Raw genomic sequence first — 17,500 nt, 5'->3', positions numbered from 1 at the left:
ACTTTTTTCTTTGAAAGACTCTGAAATCATATTTGCAGATGTTTTAATATAAATCCATATTTTTGTGACATATTGTAGTCTGTGACGGTATCCCAAAAATGGGAATGTAAATACATTTTTATCTGAATAAATGAAGTTTTAAAAACTCAAAACTCTCTTCCTCTCTCTCTCTCTCCCTCTGTCTTTCTCTCCCTCTCTCGCTCCCTCTCTCTCTCTCTCTCTCTCTCTGTCTCTCCCTCTCCCTCTCTTTCTTTCCCACTCTCTCTCTGGTGCATGCTGGGAGTGAGTGGTGTGGAGTGAGACGCTGAGCGAGTGTGTTTGATGGTTTTTTTCTTTAGTAATTTGATTTAATTTAATGTAGTTTATTGGTTGTAGTTTCACTTTAAGTTTATTGTTAGTGTGTGTTTGTGTTTTTCTTTTTCTCTCCTGCCGGTGTCTCGCCGGTCGGCGTCTTCAGACGCCATGGTAAATGGAGTCACCTTCGGCCACCTCACGCGAAAGCATGGCATTAAAATCAATGCCAGGGAAGAAACAGCTGGAGAAAGTGTGAGTGAAGTGCAGATAAATAAAGCAAGTGGCGTCAGTGAAACGCAGGAGGGTATGTCAGAGGAGGAAGATGAAACACAGGCAGAGGAGACAGGTGGGGGGAACAGGTGGAAGAGGCTGAGATGGAGGAAGAGGAAGCAGTGAAGGTCAAATCTGCTTCTAAATGCAGAAGAAAAACTAGGGGCACAAAGTATGAGGCAAAGAATAGCAAAGTGGAGGAGGAGGAGGACAGACAGACAGTAAGGGGACAGGGGCAGACAGAGGAAAGTGAAAGTGATGACTGTGTCTCTGACAGCAGTGATATATCTGGATTCAAAATAAGTCAACAGAAAAAACTTTACTCTGTAGAAATGATTCAGTCGTTTTTAGCAAAAACCAAAAATGCTAAAGGTGTTAAAATTGAAGAGCATTTCCCAGTTTTAAGTTTGTTTTATACCTCGGCCAGACTCCACATGCACCTAAAGGAGGAGTCTGGCCTCACTAACAAGGAGGTTTTTAGATCAAAAAAACAACTGAACAATGATGATGGGAAGAGCTCCAATGTGTGTTTTAATTAATTTATTGATTTTTAATTTTTGTTCTTAATTTCTCACTTATGGATAATTTTAGTGGGAAGTTTGAATATAAATGGAGCCAGAGAGTCAAAAAAAAGAGCAGCTATATATGAAACGGCCAAAATGAAACATATGGATGTTTTTTATTTACAGGAGACACATAGTGATAGCACCAATGAGGCAGACTGGAGGAGAGAGTGGGAGGGGGAAGTCATTTTAAGTCACAACACTTCTCTTAGTGGAGGAGTTGGCTTTCTCCTCTCCAAGTCTTTCACTCCGGTTTCACTGGAGGTCGAGCATTTTATCGAGGGGAGGTTGCTTTTAATTAAAGCACGGTTCGACCTTTTTACTGCTGTTTTTATTAATGTGTATGCTCCAACAATCGGTGCAGAGAGGAAGCTGTTTTTACAAAAAGTTAACGATGTTTTAAATGGCTGTGCCTCGGAGGATTTTTTATTCTTGGGTGGGGATTTTAACTGTAGAGAAAATGCATCTTTAGATCGCAACCATGCAGAGCCGCATCCAGTTTCCCAACATGTTCTGAGGCAGCTGGTCTATTCTCATGGCCTGGTGGACGTGTGGAGAAGGATGCATGCAGACTGCCGACAGTACACATGGTCCCACCTCAGAGAGAGTAGGATCTCCTCAGCTAGACTAGACCGTATTTATTGTTTTAAGCATCATTTTAATATTTTTAAAATGTGCAGTATTGTTCCTGCTGGTTTTACTGACCATTCGTTACTTTTGTGTAATGTTTTTATTCAAAATATTTGACCTAAAAGTGCTTATTGGCATTTTAATTCAGTCTTAACATTTGATAAACATTTTAAAGAGGTTCTTATTTATTTCTGGGATGTTTTTAGACAGAGGAAGGGTGATTTTAACAGTCTTAGGCAGTGGTGGGACCATGGTAAGACTGAGATTAAACTCCTATGTCAACAGCACACCCTCAGTGTCACCAGAGACATCACCAGATCTATGAAAGACCTGGAGACTGATATAGTGGAACTAGAAAGATTGAGCGAGTCCACAGCAAATCGAGGATATATTGAAATCCTCAAAGTCAAAAAGCTAGCTTTAGCCGACCTGTTGGATGTTAAAGTACAGGGTGCACTGGTCAGGTCCCGGTTTCAAGCCATCACGGAGATGGATGCTCCCTCTAGTTTCTTCTTCGGCCTGGAGAAGAGGAGTGGGCAGAGGAGGGTAATCCACTCACTTTTAGCAGACACAGGGCAAACATTGACTGAACCAAGCCAGATAAGAAGGCGAGCTGTGAGTTTCTACTCAGCACTCTACTCAAGTGAGTATGAGGAGGAGGAAGCTCTGATGGAGGGGTTCTGTAATGGACTGCCTCAGGTCTCTGAGGAGACCAACACACAGCTCAACGGGCCGTTACAGATGCAGGAACTGAAGGCCGCTCTGCAGGGCATGCAAGGGCGGCGGGCTCCCGGCATAGACGGCCTGAGTGTGGAATTTTACAAAGCCTTCTGGGACATCTTTGCAAAGGATCTTTTAGATGTTTTTAATGAAAGTCTGGCCTCTGGTTCAATGCCCATGTCCTGCAGGAGAGCTGTAATCACGTTGCTCCCAAAGAAAGGCAACCTGCAGGACATTAAAAACTGGCGCCCTGTGTCTTTGCTGTGTGTGGATTACAAGCTTCTGTCCAAACTCTTTGCCTCCAGGCTGGGGAAGGCTATGGAGCAGGTCATCCACCGGGACCAGACCAGGTCCATGGTGGACAATGTCCACCTCATTCGTGATGTTTTGGACGTCTCCAGCTCATCGGGTTGTAACACTGGTCTGATTTCTCTAGACCAGGAAAAGGCTTTTGACCGCGTTGAACACAACTTCCTCTGGAAAGTTATGGAGAAGTTTGGGTTCAGCGCTGGTTTCATAGCCAAGATCAAAGTGTTGTACAGTGGGGTTGAGAGTGTGCTGAAGTTTAACGGCGGTCTGTGTGCTCCTTTCAGGGTGTGTAGAGGCGTCAGGCAGGGCTGTGCTCTGTCCGGCATGCTTTACACACTCTCCCTGGAACCCCTCCTTCACAATATACGCTACAACTTACAGGGTTTTACCTGGTTTTAATACAAACATTGTTTTAAGTGCTTATGCCGATGACATTGTTGTTTTTATTAAAAACCAGAGGGATGCAGATATTTTAACCAACATTATAAAACATTTTAGCGTAACATCGGCAGCGAGGGTGAATTGGAAAAAAAGCGAAGCCCTTGCTGTCGGTGAGTGGCGTGACGGTCTCCCAGTTCTTCCCCAGAACTTGGCCTGGAAAACGGATGGTTTTAGGTACCTGGGGGTGTTCCTCGGGAAAAGAACACATAGTCCAGAAGAACTGGGAGGGCGTCACAGAGAAAGTTGAGGGGAAACTTTCCAAGTGGAAATGGCTGCTCCCTCAAATGTCTTTTAAAGGTAGAGTATTGGTTTTAAACAACCTTGTAGCATCCCAACTGTGGCACCGTTTAACCTGTGTAGACCCCCCTTCAGGCTTGCTAGCCCAGTTACAAAGAAAAATGGTAGATTTTTATTGGGATGGTCTACACTGGGTGCCACAAGGGGTGCTGTTTTTAACCAGAGAGGAGGGGGGACAGGGCCTCGTCCACCTGGCCAGCCGGACAGCCACCTTCCGATTACAGTTTTTACAAAAATATCTGACAGGTCCGGCTGATCTAGTGTGGAGAGATGTGGCCAGCTGCATTCTCAGACGTGCAGATTTCCTGGGGCTGGATGCTGCTCTGTTTTTAATTGATTCTAAACTTTTAAAATGAAGTGGGCTGCCTCTGTTTTATCAGGGTGTTTTTAAGTCTTGGGCCCTTTTTAACTGTAAAAGGTGCCCAAAGTCTGACTCTCTGTACTGGTTGTTGAGAGAGCCATTGATTCACAGGGCCAAGCTGGATATCAGCAGCAGCGTCACCCCCGGCCTGACGGTGGCGCTGCTTAAAACAAAGACCCTGTGCCTGCAGCAGCTGGTGGATGCAGTGGGGCCGGCGCTGGGTGATGCCCGGGCCCTGGGCTCTCTTCTGGGCCTGCACTCTGTCCGGGTGGCGGGGAGGCTCCTGGAGCTGTGGCGCCAGAAGCTTTCTGGGAAAGAGAGGAGCCTCCTCATGGATTATGGGAAAAGAAAGGCCAGACCGGACCCTGCAGACCCCTTCCCTGACGTCTTCCTGAGCCCAGGCCTGGGGGAACTCACCGGCCCCCTGCTGGCTATAACACACCCAGAAAAGCTGACAATACACAAAGCTAACAAAAGAACTTGGTACATGAACTGTGTGAAGACGATCCACAAGGCCGGACTGTGCAACCGCCCCCCCACTGTGTGGTCAAACAGGCTGGGAGCGAATGGAGCCGGCCCACAGTGGAGGATTTTATATAAACCTCCCCTCAAAAAACGGACTGCCGACCTCCAGTGGAGGATTTTACATGGTGCTATTGCCTCCAGTGCTTTTCTTTCTGTTCTTAATCCTGCTGTTCTTAACACCTGTCCTTTTTGTTACCTTAGAGAGACTGAATGTTTTTACAGAGTGTAAGAGGCTCACAAGCTTCTTCTCTCTTTTAACATTGGTTTTTAGTTTTTTTGAGGTGGTTTTTACTGAGAGGGTTTTTATCATGGGAGCTGCCTACAAAAAGGAACAAAAAGAGAAGTGGCAGCTCCTCAACTACCTTTCAGGTGAGGCAAAAATGGCCATTTACATGAGCAGGAAAACCAGAATAGAGAACAGAGAAGGGCAGGAGGCCAAGGCAGTGTGGCTGGTCAACATTAGAGCCAGACTCTGGCTAGATTTTAGATTTTATAAACACATTGGAGACTTGGACGCTTTTAAACAGCGCTGGTGTTTTAATGACATAGTTTGTTCAGTTGTTGATGAAAAGTTGGTTTTTGCTCAAGTTTTTATTAGATAAACTATTTTTTTTAAACATACTGGGATTTTAATGCATTTGCACTTTATTGAATAGTTGAATTGTAAAAACTATATTTATGTAAATAAAGTGTTTTGCAAAAATCAAATCAAAAAAATCTCTCTTTCTCTCCCTCTCTCTCTCTCTGTCTCTCTCTCTCTCTCTCTGTCTCTCTCTCTCTCTCTCTCTGTCTCTCTCTCTCTCCCTCTCTCTCTGTCTTTCTCTCTCTCTCTCACTCCCTCTCTTTCTTTCCCACTCTCTCTCTTTCTTTCTCTCCCTCTCTCTCTCTCTCTCCCCCTCTCTCTCTTTCTTTCTCTCTCTCTCTCTCTGAGTGGATGGTGAGTGAGTGGAAGGAGTGTGGCAGCGTGAGCTTCGTTGTGAGTTTCAAACTTTTGAATGTTTGTGTGTTATTTTTCTTTTGTTTCGTTAACATAGTTAGTGTTTAGTAGTTTGTTGTTGTTTTGAGTGTTTGTCCACCGGCTCGGCTGGGCAGCATGCCCGTCGTAGACGTGGAGCTGGACTTTGAGAAGCTGACACGCCGACATGCAGTGAAGTTGGTGCCGGCTGTCAGCTGCTCGGTGGAGGAGGCTAGTTTAGCGGTTGGAGAGGTGGTGGGTTACGGCAGCGTGAGGTCTGCCTCCCGCATGAACGGGGCCATTGTTATTTTTTTAGAGAGCACGGCTAAAGTCAACAATGTGGTAGAACAAGGTGTAGTCATTAAAGACACCTTCACCTCTGTTCTCCCCCTGATAAACCCGGCTAAAAGAGTCACCATCTCTAACGCCCCCCGTTCATTAAAAATGAAATGTTAGTTAAAGAGCTGTCCAGGTATGGGCAGGTAGTATCCCAGGTTAAAATGGTGTCTCTGGGATGTAAGTCCCCCCTGCTCAAACACGTTGTTTGTCACAGAAGACAAGTGTTCATGGTCATGAAAAACAATTCAGACGATCTCAATTTGTCTTTTAATTTCAAAGTCGATGGTTTTAATTACATGGTGTTCGCAACATCAGCGACCATGAAGTGTTTTGGGTGTGGTGGAGAGGGACATTTAATCCGCTCTTGCCCGGAAAAAAATGTTCATGTGCGGGGAAATGCTCAGGCAGCACCGGCTGCTGAGGTCACGGCGGCTGCTGTGACCCCCGGGCCGGCCGCTGTGACCCCCGGGCCGGCCGCTGTGACCCCCGGGCCGGCCGCTGTGACCCCCGGGCCGGCCGCTGTGACCCCCGGGCCGGCTGCGGCTGCAGACGCGGTACCGGTCGATGCTGCCACCGCGGTGCTCGGCGGAGCTGTCGCGGTGCTCGGCGGAGCTGAGGCCGCTGTAGAGGGTCCTAGCAGAGTTCTCTCAGACAGAGCTGCTGCTGGACCTCAGAAAAGTCAAGTGTCTGATGTGGAAGAACTGTCAGTGGTCAGTGATGAGGGCCAGGTAAAGAACAGTAAACAGGAAGACAAAGAAAAAGAGAGAACTGAATGTGATGAGGTAAGTCAGGAAAGTAATAGTGTGTGTGTTGATTATGTTGAGGATGAGGATATGTCTGATGAAGAGTCATTAAAGATCTCTCAGAAGAGGAAGATTGAAAGCTTTCAGGGCAGTGCTAAAGCAGTGAAGAAGGACAGAAAGACAGGAGCAGTAAGAGCAGAGAGTGACAGTGAGCTCATGTCCACACAAGAAGGTCCAGTCACTTACACCTCAGCTCACATTAAAAAGTTTCTACAGGACACCAAGGGCCTCAGGCTGCTCAATTTAGAGGATTTCTTTCCAGACCTGAAGTGTTTTTTAAGTTCAGCTCGGCCTTTAACTAGGAGCTCCGGTGCTTTTGGTAACGACGGCCTCACAGGTCCAGAGATCTTTCGTCTCAAAAAACTGATCGGGAAAGCGAAAGCACAAATCAGCGATGATGATGTTTAGACTGTGTCTCATCTCTTTCCTCTTGTTGTGTTTTTATCTTGTTTCTTTTTTAAACTCCTATCTCTCAATGTGTGAATTTAAAATTGGCACCTTAAATTTAAATGGAGCGAGAGATGATGCAAAAAGAGCTGCACTATTTCAACTGATGGAGTTCAAACAGTTAGATATTTTAATGTTTCAGGAGTCACACAGTGACTCTAAGAAGGAGAGTCAGTGGAGGAAGGAGTGGCCTGGGGAGCTGATCCTCAGCCATAAGTCCACCTGTAGTGGAGGAGTCGGCTTCATTTTTTCTAGAGGCTTTCTGCCTGCTTCGTGTGAAGTAGAGGAGGTCATTGAAGGCTGCTTATTGAAAATTAGAGTGCAGTATGAAAATGTAAAAATGACTCTGATTAATGTGTATGTCCCATGTCACGCTGTGGACAGATTGAGTGTGTTGAGTGTTTTGTGTGACACTGTTAAAAAGTGCAGTACAGGGGAGTATTTATTCTTGGGGGGGGATTTTAACTGCACAGCAAACCCAGGTTTAGATAGAAACCACCAAGAGCCTCACAGCGCCTCCTCACAGACTCAGACAGTTTTTAGAAACACACGAGCTGCTGGATGTGTGGAGGAGTTTACACCACACACACAGACAATACACATGGAGTCACTCTAAAGACAATGTTTTATCTCTTTTATTGTTTTAAACACAACATGAATGTTTTTAAAGAGTGTCTTATTGTTCCTGTAGGCTTCACTGATCACTGTCTCGTTTATTCTTCTGTTTTTATTAAGAATGTCAGACTTCAAAGTGCGTATTGGCACTTTAACACCACACTGCTGCACGATAAAGCTTTTAAGTCTGCACTGGAGTACTTTTGGGTCACTCACAGACAGCTGAAGTCTGATTTTAAAACCATTCAGCAGTGGTGGGACTTTGGAAAAAGTCAGATTAAACAGTTGTGTCAGCAGTACACTCGCAATGTCACCAGGGACATTACCAGATCTTTGAGAGATCTAGAGATTGAAGTGGTAGAACTACAGGGTTTAGTTGATGCCACAGGAAATCAGGGACATTTAGCTTCCCTCAAATCTAAAAAGTCGGCTTTAGCCAACCTGCTGGGCGTTAAAGCACAGGGGGCTCTGGTCAGGTCTCGGTTCCTGGATGTCACCCAGATGGATGCTCCGTCTCAGTTCTTTTTTGGTCTGGAGAAGAAAAGTGGACAGAAGAAGATCTTTCACTCTGTACGATCCAGCAGTGGACAATCGATCTCAGATTCTGCTGGGATCAGAAAACATGCAGCTGGTTTTTATAAGGATCTGTACACGAGCGAGTTCGTTGATCGTCCAGAGGTGTGTGAGTCCTTCTACACCGGTCTTCCTCAAGTCAGCGCTGAAGACAACACAGAGCTTGAGGCCCAGCTGTCTCTGTCTGAACTCTACTCTGCTGTCATGAGTCTGCAGAATGGAAAAGCTCCAGGTATTGATGGCCTTCCTGTTGACTTTTATAAAGTGTTTTGGTGTGTGCTGGGAGAGGATCTCCTGGAGGTTTTAAGAGACAGTTTGGAGAGGGGTCGTCTGCCTCTGAGCTGCAGGAGAGCAGTTATCACTCTGCTGCCAAAGAAAGGCGACCTTCAGGATCTAAAGAACTGGAGACCAGTATCATTACTTTGTACAGACTACAAAATCCTGTCTAAGGTCCTGGCATCCAGACTAAGGCAGGTGATGGGGTCGATCATCCACACAGACCAGACCTACTGTGTGCCCGGCAGGTCATCACTCTCATTCGGCATGTTTTGGAAGTCTCTGGTTCATTGGCTGTAGACACTGGTCTGATTTCACTAGACCAGGAAAAGGCTTTTGATCGGGTTGAACACCAGCATCTATGGCGGACTCTAACCGCCTTTGGGTTCAACCCATGTTTCTTAGCTAAGATCCAGGTTTTGTACCGTGACATTGCGAGTGTGCTAAAGATCAATGGAGGCCTGAGTGCTCCTTTTAGTGTACAGAGGGGGGTGAGGCAGGGCTGCTCTTTATCTGGGATGTTATATTCCCTAGCCATTGAACCCCTGCTTCACAGACTGAGGTCAGGTCTCTCTGGTGTTCGTTTTCCTGCCTCTGATGTCAGTTTTAAATTGTCAGCGTATGCTGATGACGTCATTGTTTTTGTCAACCAGCAGAGAGATATCGATGTTTTAAAAGAGACTGTGAATTTGTTTGGGTCGATATCTTCTGCCAAAGTGAACTGGCTGAAAAGTGAAGCACTGATGGTGGGAGAGAAGCTGAGGGGTCGGCTCAGTCTGCCTGGAGGCCTCTTTTGGAAGTCAGGAGGTTTTAAATATTTGGGAGTGTTTTTGGGGAACGAAACATTTGTTAGTAAAAACTGGGAGGGTGTTTTTAGAAAAAGTAAAAGGATGTCTTGATAAATGGAGGTGGCTGTTGCCAAAGATGTCTTTTAAAGGTTGTGTACTTGTGGCCAATAATCTTGTTTCTTCTGCCCTGTGGCACAGACTGACCTGTATCGACCCTCCGTCCTCTCTCCTGTGTAACATTCAAAGAGTGTTAGTTGATTTTTTTTGGGACAGGTTACACTGGATTCCTCAGAGTGTACTCTTCCTCCCTAAAGAGGAAGGAGGACATGGATTAGTCCACCTGGCCAGCAGGGGGGCTACTCTCCGCCTGCAGCTCCTCCAGAGACTACTCACTGGGCCTGCAGACCTGGTCTGGAGACCGCTGGCCTGCTGTCTTCTACAGCGGTTTGGAGAACTGGGGCTGAGCTCGTCTCTGTTTTTAATGGATTTACAGCAAGTGAACATTTCCTCTGTCACTGGATTTTATCGAAGTGTTTTTAACGTGTGGAGTCTGGTGAACAGGCAGAGACAGGGACACTCCCACTCTTTGTACTGGCTGCTTAAAGAGCCTGTACTGTTTGGAGGACGTTTTCATCTTCCTGACTGGGCTGGACCGAGCCTGTCCGGAAAGTTCTGCAGTGCCAGGATTTCCACTCTGGAGCAGGTGGTGTAGCTGACCGGACCTCAGCTGGACTGTCCTGCTGGTCTGGCTGCTGGTCTGGGGGTGAGGTCGACCAGAGTCGTTGATCGGTTGCTGAATCACTGGAGACATCAGCTGACAGGACCGGAGATGTCTCTGATGTCGAACTATGGGGACGGTTCTCTGCTGCCCGACCAAACTGACCCGTTTCCTGAGTTCAGTCTGTCTGCAGACCTGAAGGACTGTTCTGGTCCTCTACTGGCCGACGCTGCAGGAAAGACTTTTTACAAACTGATTGTTAAGACTTTGAATAAAAAGACACTGAACGCACGCAGTGACACCCCCTGGAGGACTTATTTGGGGCTAGCTCCTGAGTCAAGACCCTCCTGGGAGTCTTTATACAAACCCCCCTTGTGTAAGAGACATGCAGACCTCCAGTGGAGAATCCTGCATGGAATCATTGAACTCTTTTATCTCTGTTCTTAATGTGAATGTTGTTGATCAGTGTCCTTTCTGTGTGCACAGGGAGACGGTGTTTCACTGTTTTTTAGAGTGCAGTCGGCTGAAACCTCTGTTTGATCTTCTGGAGAAGGTTTTTACTGGTTTTAAAGAGTTTTTTACTAAGCAGGTTTTTATTTGTGGTTTTAAATACACTCGACAACACAAACACAAATGTCAGCTGATAAACTTTGTCCTTGGTCAGGCTAAGATGGCCGTGTACGTGAGTAGGAGGAGGAAGGTGGAGGAGCCAGACGATGTTGTTGATGTGAAGCTGTTGTTTGTAAAAATGTTAAAATCCAGGTTGTTTTTGGACTTCAGCTTCTACAGAGCAAATCAGGACCTGGAGACTTTCCAGTCAGTGTGGACTCATGACAGTGTGCTGTGCTCTGTAGAGCATGATCAGTTAGTTCATGTGCTGATGGAAAATCTGTTTATTTTGTGAATGTCATCTGTGAATTTTAGGAATGTATATTATTGTTGAACAGTAAGAAGACTGATAAATAAAGATCTGTTTAAAAATCAAAATCTCTTTCTCTCACTCACTCTCTCTCTCTCTCTTTCTGTCTCTACCTCTCTCTTTCTCTCTCTCCATTTCTCTCTTTCACTCTCTCTCTCCCTCTCTTTCTTTCCCACTCTCCCTCTCTCTCCCTCAATTTCTCTCTCTCCTCCTCTCTCTCTCTCTCCCTCTCTCTCCTCCTCTCTCTCTCTCTCTCCTCCTCTCTCTCTTTCCCTCTCTCTCTCTCTCTCTCTCCCTCTCTCTCCTCCTCTCTCTCTCTCTCTCTCTCTCTCCTCCTCTCTCTCTTTCCCTCTCTCTCTCTCTCTCTCCCTCTCTCTCCTCCTCTCTCTCTCTCTCTCTCTCCTCCTCTCTCTCCCTCTCTCTCCCTCTCTCTCTCCCTCTCTCTCTCTCCCTCTCTCTCCCTCTCTCTCTCCCTCCCTCTCTCTCCCTCTCTCTCTCTCTCTCTCTCCCTCTCTCTCTCCCTCTCTCTCCTCCTCTCTCTCTCTCCCTCTCTCTCCCTCTCTCTCCTCCTCTCTCTCTCTCCCTCTCTCTCCTCCTCTCTCTCTCTCTCTCTCTCTCCTCCTCTCTCTCTTTCCCTCTCTCTCTCTCTCCCTCTCTCTCCTCCTCTCTCTCTCTCCCTCTCTCTCCTCCTCTCTCTCTCTCCCTCTCCCCCCCCCCCTGTTCCCTACCCCTCTTCCTGCATCTTATCCCATCTCCCCCTTTCCTTTTTTCAAGCCAGGTCCAGTCTTGGCACGAGGGCTGTTTCATCATGAGCCTGGGATCCTGCTGAAGATTTCTGACTGTTAAAAGGAAGTTTTTTCTTACCACTGTAAATGTTGCTGCTTTGCTAAAGTGCTCATGATGGATCTTTAGGTCTTTGTAATATTGAAATAAGTAAGGTCTTTTTACCTGCTCTTTTGTAATATTAAATAAGAGTAAAGTCTTTGACCTGCTTTTTGTAAAGCGTCTTGAGATGACACTTGTTATGAACTGGCGCTATACAAATAAAGATTGATTGATTGATATGAGGCATATTTGCGAGGTGAGAGCTAAAATGAGATGTTTCCTCATTTCACACAGATTTTTTGGCTAGATTTGACAAATTGCATCATCTAAATCAGCTGGTTCTCCTTTTTCATTTGACTGAAAGCTGAAATGTTAACAAAGGAGCAAAGTTACATTGGGTTTAGGTACCAGTGCAGTTTCCTGTGAGTCCATCTGAACATTATGTGGGGTGAAGTGACTCAACCTGCGGTCACCGCTGACATCTTGTTTTTACCACGGTTATTAATTTTAGCAGTTACCGCGACAGCCCTAGTTATAATATAATAATATTTATTGTAACAATAATCACTATTGTTATTACTGACACTAATAGGATGATAAAAGAAAAATAGTAAATGTAGGGATTATTATGAAACAAATGACCTGTGACCTTGAAGTTGGTAAACACTAGATCTAAAAAAAGACATATTTCACTCACAGCATTTAAAGCAGCTCAAGAAAACTAAGAACAAAATACAAGTGACTGAAGAGTTTGTTAATATTTCAGATAAACACTGTTTTCAAAAACCTAGATATTGTAAAGTATATATTTGAAGAACTAAACAGCTTATTTTTACTCATATTTAATCACATCTGGACTTACTTTGCCTTCCTGCAGTTCCTCACAGCTGGAATCAGTCTCAGTCGTCCCTGGTTTGATGTCTTGTACTTATTCAGGTTCAACTCATCCAGAACCTCCTCTGACATCTGCAGCATGTAGGCCAGAGCAGAGCAGTGGATCTCAGAGAGTTCCTCTGATCTGTTCTCTGACTTCAGGAACTCTTGGATCTCCTGATGGACTGAGAGGTCGTTCATCTCCGTCAGACAGTGGAAGATGTTGATGCTTCTGTCAGGAGAGATATCTTTACTGTTCATCTCCTTCAGGTTGTTGATGACTCTCTGGATCATTTCTGGACTGTTGTCTCTCTGACCCAGCAGGCCTCCTAAGAGTCTCTGGTTGGACTCCAGAGAGAGGCCATGAAGGAAGCGAACAAACAGGTCCAGGTGACCATTTTTACTTTCCAGGGATTTCTCCATGGCACTCCTCAGGAAGACATCCAGGGATGAGTCATCACTTTCAGGAGTTTGAAAAGTGATGTTCATGTATTTAAGGAAAGCCTTCACTACACCTCTCTTCCTGTTTGTCAAACAGTGGTACCTGTAGACTGCAGCCAGGAACTCCTGAACGCTCAGATGAACAAAGCAGTAGACTGTTTTCTGGAAGATCACACACTCTGTTTTGAAGATCTCTGTACAAACTCCTGAGTACACAGAGGCCTCTGTGACATCCAGACCACAACGCTCCAGGTCTTTTTTATAGAACATGATGTTTCCTTTCTCCAGATGTTCAAATGCCAGCTTCCCCAGCTTCAGAAGAACTTCCCCGTCGGCCTCCATCAGCTCATGTCCCTCATCATACTTGTTCTTCTTCCTCTTTGTCTGAACCAGCAGGAAGTGTGAGTACATGTCAGTCAGGGTCTTGGGCAGCTCTCCTCTCTGCTCTCTGCTCATCATGTGATCCAGAACTGTGGCAGTGATCCAGCAGAAGACCGGGATCAGACACATGATGTGGAGGCTCCTGGATGTCTTGATGTGTGAGATGATTCTGCTGGACAGATCTTCATCATCACTGAACCTCTTCCTGAAGTACTCCTCCTTCTGGGCGTCAGTGAAGCCTCGTACTTCTGTTACCCTGTCAACACATGCAGGAGGGATCTGATTGGCTGCTGCAGGTCGAGAAGTTATCCAGATGAGAGCTGAGGGGAGCAGATTCCCCTTGATGAGGTTTGTCAACAGTGTGTTTAACGGTGATTTCTTTGTGACATCAGACACAACCTTCCTGTTTTTGAAGTCCAACGACGGTCTGCTTTCATCCAGGCCGTCAAAGATGAACAACAGTTTACAGACAGCGAGCGTCTCTGCTGTGACCTTCTGTAATGTTGGATGGAAAACACGGAGCAGCTCAAGAAGACTGTACTCTTTATCTCTGATCAAGTTCAGCTCCCTGAATGAAAGCAGGATCACCAGACTGAGGTCTTGGTTCTCTGAGCCCTCTGCCCAGTCCAGAGTGAACTTCTGCACTGAGAAGGTTTTTCCAACACCAGCGACGCCGTTTGTCAGAACCACTCTGATGGGTTTCTGTTGGTCGGGTTGAGCTTCTGTCTTTTGTTTCTGTTGGTCGGGTTGAGCTTCTGTCTTTTGTTTCTGTTGGTCGGGTTGAGCTTCTGTCTTTTGTTTCTGTTGGTCGGGTTGAGCTTCTGTCTTTTGGTTCTGTTGGTCGGGTTGAGCTTCTGTCTTTTGTTTCTGTTGGTCGGGTTGAGCTTCTGTCTTTTGGTTCTGTTGGTCGGGTTGAGCTTCTGTCTTTTGGTTCTGTTGGTCGGGTTGAGCTTCTGTCTTTTGGTTCTGTTGGTCGGGTAAGGCTTCTGTCTTTTGGTTCTGTTGGTCGGGTAAGGCTTCTGTCTTTTGTTTCTGTTGGTCGGGTTGAGCTTCTGTCTTTTGGTTCTGTTGGTCGGGTAAGGCTTCTGTCTTTTGTTTCTGTTGGTCGGGTTGAGCTTCTGTCTTTTGGTTCTGTTGGTCGGGTTGAGCTTCTGTCTTTTGTTTCTGTTGGTCGGGTTGAGCTTCTGTCTTTTGGTTCTGTTGGTCGGGTTGAGCTTCTGTCTTTTGGTTCTGTTGGTCGGGTTGAGCTTCTGTCTTTTGGTTCTGTTGGTCGGGTAAGGCTTTAAAGATGTCCTGACACTTGATTGGAGTCTCATGGAGGGTCTTCTTTTTAGAGTCTGTCTCAAGCTGTCTCACCTCATGTTGGGTGTTCACCTCTTCACTCTGTCCCTCTGTGATGTAGAGCTCAGTGTAGATCCTGTTGAGGAGGGTTCTACTTCCTGTTTCATCACTTCCTTCAGTCACATGTTCACATCTCTTCCTCAGACTGATCTTCAGTTCATCTGTAACCTCCTGCAGACCTCTATCTGCTGAAAGAGAAGAAACATATCCTGAGACTGGATTTATAAAATGATCAAATACACAATTTTTATTATTACACATTAAGCAAACTGCATGACACAAAAACATCTGTGTAATAAATGTGTGCTGCTACAAGAGAAATAAAATATACTGAATATAAACTGACAGCAAGAATCAGATAAAATGTAAATGTTTCATTTAACTATATATCAATGAAAATACTAACTGCTTTGTCTTGTTTTTAGACACAATGACTTCAGTCTTACTTATTACAGTGCTGGACTTACTGGATATCTGCAGTCCTCGTTCTCCACACTGGGGAAAGGAGGACTCTCCTGATGAAGTAGACCCCTTTGTTATTCTGTGGAGATAAGGGAAATCATAAAGCTGTGAAAACTGAGACTGACATTTAGAAACCAGTGGTGGACTAAATCAAATAAAGCCACAAAAAGCAGTGTTTTAAAAAGACCATGACCTGCACACTGAGCATGTGCAGGAGCTGTGTCGTGACCTACACACTGAGCATGTGCAGGAGCTGTGTCGTGACCTACACACTGAGCATGTGCAGGAGCTGTGTCGTGACCTACACACTGAGCATGTGCAGGAGCTGTGTCTTGACCTACACACTGAGCATGTGCAGGAGCTGTGTCGTGACCTGTACACTGAGCATGTGCAGGAGCTGTGTCTTGACCTACACACTGAGCATGTGCAGGAGCTGTGTCGTGACCTACACACTGAGCATGTGCAGGAGGTGTGTCTTGACCTACACACTGAGCATGTGCAGGAGCTGTGTCATGACCTGCTCACTGAGCATGTGCAGGAGCTGTGTCATGAGTTAAAAAAATAAGTACCATAAAATCCTAAATATAAGTTGCACCGGTATAAGACGCGTTGTGTTTTTGAAGTTCTCTCAGAGAGAAAATAAAGTTTACACTGTCTTCCTGCGTGACAGTTTTTATTGTGTTCAAGTCCAAAACCTGCAGTTACTGTTCAGCTCTGTCACCCTTTTAGTCTGTTTTCTCTTTGTGGAGTCTGCTCTCCTACCAGCTACAGTACGGTAGTCGAGCTCTCAGCCTGCAGGGAAAGTTGTGAAGCAGAGACCCCTCGCTTGCGAGCTCTCTGCCCGACTCCGCTTGTTTCTCTTTTTTAAAGGACTCTTTCAATCAAAAGAGCATTCAACAAGGTTTATTTATGGAACAATATCCTACAGTTTTCTGTAAATTAATTATTATGACCTCTTGAGGGAAAAGTTTTGAAAACGTAGCGCAGCCAGACTGGTCTGTGTCGCTGTCTTTCCCAGAACAGCGTGCAATCAGCTCTTAATACACTGAGGGTCTGATTTACTAAGGTCCCAAGTAAAGAGGACTAAACTGTGTGTTCACTCCAAAAAATTGCACGTTTGGTGAGTGTGTGATTTTCGGGTGATCGACTAAGAAAATTTGCGTGAATGACACCAGGTGCAAACCTTGTGGAGGCGGTACTATTAAGTTAGGTTTTTGCGTGTTCTACTGGTTTACGTCATGGAGAGTTTGGACGGAAAGCAGGACGACAGCAAGCGCAAAATAGGTATCAGTGGAAGAGGCAAGTAAACGCACAGTATTTTTGAGTTCTAGCAGATAAAACTGAATATTACAAGAAGAAAATTTGGCTTATAAGAAAACCTGGGCATTAAACAGGGCCTCTCTTTTCTTCATCTTTTGAAGATGAATTGTCATACATTGTGCAGGAGGTGTGAGCTGTGTCAGGCGCGACACTCGGCACATTGTTGAGCACCAGACAGCTGGCCAGCGCTGTGTCTGATCGGACATAAACGCTCTTCCTAAGAGGTATCTAAGACGGGGGTACAAGCAGTGGTGAGGTCCCCCCAGTCAAGCGTAGCAGCAGCGGGCTTTAGAGGGAGGAGACGAGCGCACTATGGAGAGGAGCGCAACCCGAGAAAAAGGAAATCCTCAGTTTAAAATAAAATGTTGGTGAGAAGAGGGAAATAGGAAGAAATAAACATCAGTGTTGAAATTCTTTAGAATGCAGAGGCTGTGAATGTTCAGTTTTGTTTAAATAGGCAACAATATAGTTTAATCATGGTGTTTCCTGCTGTCATTCCAAACTTATTAACATGTGTGGGGAATAACATGATCTGTATGCCTTCTTTTGTTGAGCCTATGTCTCCTCCTAACTTCAATAACAGCAGTCTGTTGTGTGTAACACTGGTCTCCTGGGTTAGCACGTTCTTTTCAAAGGTGTTAAATTCAGACACCGTCACGATCACCTCAGTTTTTGTCAGGCTTGGTAAATCACAATGCGTGTACTAACTTAACTTATTTACATTTTCTGCTTTCTAGGACAGAAACGCCCCATACTGAATATTCATTAAGTCAAACGTACTAAATGGTCAATGCGTGTTGTTTTGTTCATATGAAAGACGCAGTCCTCACTGCGTGCCGTTAGTAGATCAGTTAACACATTTTTTGTGGGTGGTATCAAGTTTGCACACGTTTTAAGACACACAAACCTTTAGTAAATCAGGCCCAATGAACGGGGATGGTTTTTTAATCGCGTCCGGTCGCACACAGTGATGGTGACTTCTGCACCCGCGGTAATGATGGCTCATGTGTCAAC

General features: G+C 45.5%; 1 protein-coding gene across 9 annotated transcripts in view; it reads right to left on the bottom strand.

The window, feature by feature from the left end:
• LOC132995657 (NLR family CARD domain-containing protein 3-like) overlaps positions 1 to 17,500 on the bottom strand; it is a 61,230-nt gene that overhangs the window by 42,751 nt on the left and 979 nt on the right. For 6 of the 9 annotated variants that reach the window (XM_061065783.1, XM_061065742.1, XM_061065751.1 and 3 more), the window contains exons 2-3: positions 15,172 to 15,245; positions 12,531 to 14,892 (exon numbers count right to left, since the gene is read on the bottom strand). In XM_061065783.1, coding sequence (XP_060921766.1) covers positions 12,531 to 14,892; positions 15,172 to 15,245 — 2,436 coding nt within the window. Of the gene's footprint in view, positions 1 to 8,010; positions 8,101 to 11,558; positions 11,666 to 12,530; positions 14,893 to 15,171; positions 15,246 to 17,500 lie in introns of those variants that run through there. The other 3 variants (XR_009677048.1, XM_061065806.1, XM_061065760.1) reach the window with 3 other exon arrangements.

The sequence above is a fragment of the Labrus mixtus genome, chromosome 2, assembly GCF_963584025.1.
Source record: "Labrus mixtus chromosome 2, fLabMix1.1, whole genome shotgun sequence".
NCBI lineage: Eukaryota > Metazoa > Chordata > Actinopteri > Labriformes > Labridae > Labrus > Labrus mixtus.
The sequence above is the reverse complement of the archived record's forward strand: the minus strand, read 5'-3'. Positions and strand labels throughout refer to the sequence as shown.